Source organism: Eutrigla gurnardus, assembly GCF_963514095.1.
Source record: "Eutrigla gurnardus genome assembly, chromosome: 8".
Lineage (NCBI taxonomy): Eukaryota > Metazoa > Chordata > Actinopteri > Perciformes > Triglidae > Eutrigla > Eutrigla gurnardus.
The window spans coordinates 10,674,160-10,681,734 of NC_139922.1; the positions used below are offsets into that span (position 1 = coordinate 10,674,160).

At 46.8% G+C, this 7,575-nt stretch overlaps 1 protein-coding gene across 1 annotated transcript in view; it reads right to left on the minus strand.

Moving 5' to 3' along the window:
- The window catches only part of prex1 (phosphatidylinositol-3,4,5-trisphosphate-dependent Rac exchange factor 1), a 69,742-nt gene extending 62,882 nt beyond the window's left edge, over nucleotides 1–6,860 (minus strand). Inside the window, exon 1 of the mRNA XM_084015225.1 lies at nucleotides 6,478–6,860. Coding sequence (XP_083871351.1) covers nucleotides 6,478–6,621 — 144 coding nt within the window. The 5' untranslated portion in view covers nucleotides 6,622–6,860. The remainder of the gene's footprint in view (nucleotides 1–6,477) is intronic.
- Between the last annotated feature and the right edge of the window lie 715 nt (nucleotides 6,861–7,575).

A 7,575-nucleotide genomic window follows, 5' to 3' on the forward strand; every position in this document is an offset into this window, starting at 1 on the left:
TATCCAACTCATAAAGGGTTTAAGTTTGATGCATAATTAAGGGCGTGGCCACCTTGAGAGACAGGTGGGTCACTAGTTATGTCTGTCTCCTCTGCTGCGTCACACAGGTCCGCCTCAGCTCAGCAGCCCTTCAGAATCCTGTGGGTGGTGTCACAGAGACTACATCCATATTTTATATGTTTCAATGAGATAAGATTGGATCCACTTCGAGATACATTTGTGAGAGTGCTTCTGTACCATGGAACGAGAGACAAAAGAAGACCCGCTTAAGATTGTGTTGGGTTGTGTGTGATGTGTGTGTGTGCGTATATGTGTGCGTGACCCTCCTTCTTTGTCCCATTGTGTTGTGTGAGCAGCTTCCTGGCTGGACAGCACACAGGCATTTACCCCGACCCGCCCTGATCAACACTTCAAGAGTCCAACACTGACGGTGGCGTTACCAAACATCTTTGCCGTATTCTCTACATTTGAGAAGCTTCGTGTTAAGTTGTTCTGTGGCTGTTTTGTAGATCAGCGTTAGTCTACGAGGTAAATGACCTCTGACCCTGAAAGAAGCCACACATCTGGTTGCATTCGAGAAGGCAAACAAACATTGTAAGCCTGCTGCCGCAGCTCCTAAACCAAATAGGAAGCTCCCTGGGGAAAGTCTATGCCAAGTCCTTCTGTAGGTCTCCATCCATTCTATTCAGTCGCCACTTCAAGAGGGTTCCCAAAAACCCATGCTGCGCCGTTACTGCACCCAGTATCCACCCTGAGAAAGTACTGGTCTCAACTTTGTCCAGGTCACGATCTCCAAGGGGACACCGGAGATCTCATGTTGCCGCGCTTTTACAATCCTGGCCGGGTCACCCGCCGTATCATATATCAGCCGGTTGACAGGCGCTTCACGGAGGTTTCCACATACACTCTGGGAGTATCTCTTATTTGGCTGTTTGCTCCAGTCATTTAAAAAAAATCCCCGTTGGGCAAACAGCGCATCAGAAAAGTCTCTGCTCTGCATTCTTGACATTGCACAGTCTGATATTTGACACAGTCAAATGAGTAACCTGATATAACACTGATGACTTCTGGTTCATGACCCCCCCCCCCCCCCCCCCCCCCCAAAACACCTCAGATTCAACAGCACATACTCCTGAACAGATTCACTCCTTTAATCGCATAGGAAACACCTGGTCCCTTCTGTGCCCGGGATGGCAAAGTCAACATGCACAACTGATCACATGAAATTCCTTTTCTATGCTAATTCATATCTGTAAGAATCTGAAAACATCTCATGGAGGGGAGGAGGGTGAGTGTTTTTTTACATCATGCCTCTGGGTGTTACAGTGGTTTAGACTTGTTAACTTGAATTCTTAGAATTCCTGCTGCAGTCTTATGCCCCAAAGAAATGGCTTATCAACACACATGACTTTAAAAAAAAGAAAAAAAAAAGAAGAAGAAAGCACTGAGATTAAGTTGAAATCTCACCCCCCATTTATGTAACACACTGCAATGTAATGAGTCTGTCTGGCATTGTTAACTGTGGCAAAGGCTGCACTTCGTGGTACCAATTATCCCGAGTGAGATGGAAGGATGCACGGTGGCGAGTGAAAACAGTGGTGACCTCGGGTTCAGGGAGGTGTCTGACGACGGCCACGGGTTTGGAAACAGATGGCGTAAAAAGCGAGCCGGACAAGTCGTCTCTAAACCAAAAATCCAAAGCCTGAGGAGAACATCTAGCACGATTAATCAAATGAGAGGGCACAATATGGTTAAACTTAAACGTTTAGATCATCTCTGCCCCGACCGTATACCAACTTTAGCATTTAAAAGATGAGACTTCCCATCTGAGCAGAGTAATAATTAAAGAAACTGCCACAGTAACTGTTCTACCTGCTGTTTGGAGGTCACAGGCTGTTTTTCCCCCTTCACTCTTCACGCTATATATGTGATGTGTGCCTGTGTGTATGACTTCAGTGGGGCTGAGGCTGCAGTGAACTGAAACCACTACAGCGTTGTGGGCAAGATGAGAGTTAGAATCCGTAGCTATTTATACCCCCCGAGCCCAGAGAAACTTCATGCTGGTCTTTCCCACCGAGTGGGGAGGGCTGGAGAGACGGAGCGGAGGGGGGGGGAAAGAAAAACAAAGAGAGAGTTGAAGCTCAGCGACGGCTTCCTGGACGTCTGCCTTCCTTGAGCACCAGTCGGATAAAGCGCTTGTATTCACGTACAGGTGTCTTCCTGTTTGCTATTTACTGTCATCAACGGCAACTACAGGTGGATGTGCTTTAAAGTAAACAACAGCAAAAGAAGAGAACGAGGCGAGGGGGGGGGACTGATACGTGCAGTTGCACACCAAAACACAAACACACACCAGTATCAGACGGGTGTAATCAGACTTGTGTGTGGCCCAAATTGAGGGCCACAGAAGGCAGGATTTCCAGATGTTTCCTATTATCCCGCAGACCTTCCTGGTCACCTTACTCTCAGTCTCACACTTCTCCGAATCAAGAAGGAAGGTCAAACGCTGACACATTTATTGGCCGAGCCATTCCACTGTTTTCTTAACTGGACTAGTTCACCAAGACGTGGGTCAGTGTGGTGAATGGTAACCCCCCAATTTTTTTATGGTTTTGAGGGAAAATCCCTACCGTCTACCAGGTATGACGCCAATGACTGCTTTCCTGTCATAGACGGCCTACATTTTGGTGGATCATGACAGGGAAAATCCAGTTGCCTGGATTAAATCAACAAAGCGTTGCCCTGAAGAAAATCCCTACTAATCTTTGGCTCTAAGGTGATCCGCTGCAACAAAAGCTTGAAAAGAGGCGTTATCGCCATAAACTTCAAATTGAAAAGCTATCGGTTCGTTTAAATGAGGCACTCGCTACCTCGAAGAAGCAACAGATTTGGAGATTTCACACTGATAACGCCAAGCAAAATGAATCCTCTAATCCCTCTTTTCACACACGACACCACCCCAACCCCCTTCTCACCTCTTCTCCTCCCACCGTCCCTACACGCTTCCCTCCGGCACGTTGGATGAGCTCCTTGGCGCTGGTAATTGCCGGGGGATGAGTGACATGCAGAAGGGCTGAGATGCCAAAGCCGGATAACCATCTCTTTTGTGTGTCATTTGCGATCACTGCGATTGAGGAGTGATGTTGTACGGGTGCTGAAGATCCAGGAGGATGTGGAGGGAGCACGAGAGGTGATAAGCAGTGGAGAAGGATGTGGGCGTTCGACAGCGAGCTGCCATTCACAGGTGCCTACAGATGAGTGATACGCTGAGGGGGAGGGGCTCTGTGTAAAAAACATCCATATCCTGGAACACGTGGTTGTGGTTATGCGTTTTGGACTTTAAACGTTAAATATAAACATGTCCGGATATGTCCGTTTCAGTGATCTGAACATCGACAGCATGTCAGTTCCACAGGATCTCATCGTCACAGTCAGCACTGATGTATAACATCAGGAGGCCTCCAATCAGCCTGTATTATCAGCCATAGGTCCAGAAAACGCCTCTCATTGTCTAGCTCCTAAGGTATCTATCAGACACTCTCCGTGAGCTGTCAAAGGGCATTCTGGGCAATGTAGGAGACATCTTACGTAATTAGAGGAGGCACACAAATGACTGCTTAGAGAGCAATCTGATCTTATAACCACTCTGTACTTTTCGTTCCACATCACTGCACGTCTAGCGCCTTCACACTGAGGTACCATGACCCCCCCCCCCCCCCCCCCCGCTCTGCCTCACCACCCTGAACCACTCTATATCTTTATTGAAACCATATGTTCCAAGCTCCCACAGCCAGACTTCCCTTATCAACACCACAGTGAGCTGCATGGTGACAAAGCCTCGTCTCCCACTGAGGGAAGGGGAGCGGGCTCAGCTGGACCCTGGACAGAGAGAGATCATGGGGGGGATTTGCAGAGGATTGATGTCAGTGGCGCAGACTGATGTTTCTTCTCTCTCGCCCGTGTACTCCTTAAGCAATCTACTGAGGGCACAACGTCCTCCATATGGAGGTTCAGCTGGGTTTGGAACAGTCTCAATGTACCAACAACATATAATATCACATATAGGGTACATTAATACTGAGTAGCATGCTTTGGCATCGAGACTTGTTTACACAATATGTGCCCATATGTGGGAATGACTAGTAATGAGGCCAAGCTTGGGTAACAGGACCATACAACAGCAACAAATCTATCAATTTCTACATTACGGAGCAATGGCACATAGCTGTCATATTCCTTTTCATAAAAAGGATGATTTGTTGTATTGAGTAGACTAGATGAAAACAACATGTCACAATGATAATTGCTAAAATGATTGTGATTCACAATGACTCTTAAAATGGCACTAAAACCTATTGGAATCAGTTCACATTACATGCATTAAGAAATACATATTTTTATTACCTCACAGATTTAGTGAAAAGTGATAAATCATAAAAAAAATGTTTAAATAGCTACATTGTGGGAGTCAGGAGAGTCATTTCTGCATTTTTATATCAGGCTTTCCCCTTCTCTACCATGATGGTGAGCTTTTTCCAAGTCTCTTATACGATATTCACGATTATCCTTGTAATTGAAACGCATCACAATCCCACATTTACACAAGCGTGTTTGTTATTTTTTTTTTTTTTATATGAATACTGCAATAAAGTTCTGTATTGTCCCATTCCTACTGCAATGTGCAAGAGATGGAAAAAGTATACCGTCCTCAGTTTACCATGAATCACAACTAAAAATAACTGTATGATATGGGAACATGTGGACTAGACTAAATCTTGGGTGTAGAAAAGAGTATTCTATGTGAAGGCACAGGTGATAAAAGAATTTCTCCTTAGCCCGACTCCCCTCTGGCTACACACCGTATGGCTTAAATCATGATACGACAATTGATGTGAGGGGGGGGGGGGTTCTGGCACTGACAGCTTTCAGATGTTCACAGGAAAAGAAAGCTCCCAGACGTCTCTGATAAATCACTAGGGGCTTTGTCTTTATCATAATGAAGGAACTGTTTTCGGGAGGGGGTCAAACATGTCCCCCTACTGTCTGGTGTGTCGTGGAACAGAAGATAAGACATGGCTGCTTCTTGCGAAACGGAGAAAGGAAACAGAACCACAAAGATTGCCCCCCCGAAATGTTACTATTCGGTAAACAAAGTTTGGGCTTCGGTCCCGTTCATCATCTAGAGGATTTTGTGGATCTAATCTGGAGAAATCATCTCGTATCTACGTGACAATGTGCTGCCCTGATGCCACCGCAAAGACGATAAGAAGTATTTCGAGAAGTTTGAGGAAGTTCCCTGACATGTGACAGCGCGAGAGAAAGAGGGAACCATGACCACGTTTGACAAATGCTCTCCAGATGTTGAAATTGTAAAATGAACAGTCGTCGTCGTCAGCAAGTGAAAAGTATAACACATATTTTCAACATCGGAGTTCCTGAATGCCTCCCAGCTGAAGGGGGGAACGTTTTGTAGCCGACCCTGACCCTTGACCCCGTGGCAGAGCAGGCAACAATAGAGGGGATTTCCCTCCAGCCAGCAATAAGGCATAATGATAAAGTCACATGCAGCCAATTTGGAGTTGGCCAACACACTGACTTTGTCTCAGCTGGAAGCAGAAGCCACCTGTACTGTGCAAGCAGCACAGAGGACCAGGCCATGATGACAGGAGGGGGGAGGCAACGAAAAACGACAGCTCCCTGCAGGTGGGAGACATCTACGCTGAGGGCGTGTGTCGGTGGCTGAAAGGAGCGCATAAAATCACCAGGACCTTCATTCATCAAAAGGCAGCTGATGCACAAGTAGCTGTGCTGAAACGGTTCCTTATCTCTGTCTGAGAAAGCTCATGAATATCTATTTATTTGCAGAGCCAGTGTGAATCGTTTGATTGCACTGGACCTGAGAGTTAACACACAATGGAGAGGTGCGAACGATGCCTCCCCCCTCCAGCATTCACGTCCATGCAGGAGGGAAAAACACCAAAATGTAACTAATCTTCCTTGGAGTGTGTTGTTGAGACACCATCACATCTCCTCTCCGAATAAAGCTGTCAGTGAGAGTCTGACTGGAGAAACTCAAGTTACGAACCACAGGTGCGTGTGCGTCTCTGTTTACATACAACAAACACGCGGATTTTAAAAAATCAGGAAACGGAGGAGCAAGAACGTCACGCCAAACCAAAGCAGGATTTTCGGTGGTTTATATTCACACCCTGCCCGTAAACTACAGCAGGGAAAGTGGGTATTATCTCGCAACGTGTGCCCCCACAACACACTGTACACACGCCGAACTGAAGAGGGAAGCCTGTCATTACAGACAATGTTCTCGCTTGTCTAATACAACGTACATGTTGGTCAAAAGGAAGGACAACACGTGCATTTACAGATCTGTGACTGGGGTTTGGCACAACCTTCTGTCCGCGTAGCAGCGTGCGGCGCGTGAGCACTGAAGCAAACGTGCAAGGTGATGTCAAGACTTACCGACTGGAGGAAAAGCAACGTCCGAACATAATCCCTCTCGGTGTTGAGTATTTCATTTAAAACGCAGAGCCGGAGCCGCTGCTGCCGGTCCGAGTCCTTGGTGGCGTGGATGCCGTTCTCGTGATGCCCGTCGTCCTCTTCCATGGTGCCGGTGGTTCAGCCCTCGGAGAGGCTGCTCTCTACACAAACGCTCTTCTCGTTTTTAAGTATCCACACTTTGACGAGTTGTCGCTTCAGTCCATCTCGCAGCAGCAAGTTTTCCTCCAAATACAACCAAGAAGAAAAAAAGAACCCTCACGAGCAAGTGATGCGCAGAGCACCCCACGCGCCGGAGCTAAAGTTGCCCAGAAGTAGCGAACTACAAGCGGAGAGAGCCCGGCTGTGTGGTCGCAGCGCCAGCTGAGAGCGAGCAAGGCGGCGTAGATCACATCAGATTGGAGAGACGTCGGCAGGGAGGAGGAGGAGGAGGGTGGAAGGGGAGGAGGGGCCCGGCGCCACAGACGCACACACACAGGGGCCACAGCTACTACATCATATTAAAACAATCACAATAAAGGCTATTATAAAGTAAACTCATGAAGTGGCACATTGACCCTCCAGGAAAGTTAAAGTGGCTCCAAAGGAAGAACTACAAATGGCGACTGCATCATAAACTATATGTTGCATCATAAACTGTATGGGCTGACAGGCCTTAGCCCATATAGTTCAAACCATTAATTAACATACTGGAAAACAATTTTATATATATATATATATATATATAGCTAACATTTAGCCACTTATTTGTCACAACAGCACCTGTAGCAGCGTTGGCTGGTAAATTTAAGAGGAAGGCGCCCCCTGGTGGACACGGGCGCAACAAGCACAGGCAATCTGATGAACAACGTCGGTACGTGTGTTCTTGTTTGTATTAATACGGATTCAAACCGTATTTTCAATCCAAACCAGTCATATGAACAACTCTTCTTGTTGATAAATAAGGCCCAGACGAGTAGTTATGGTAGACCCAACACTATTTTCGGTTACAGTGCGGTCATATTCTTGATATCTTGAGGGAATCCAGGCGCACCTACTGTCACAGGTCGCGCCCCGGACCTG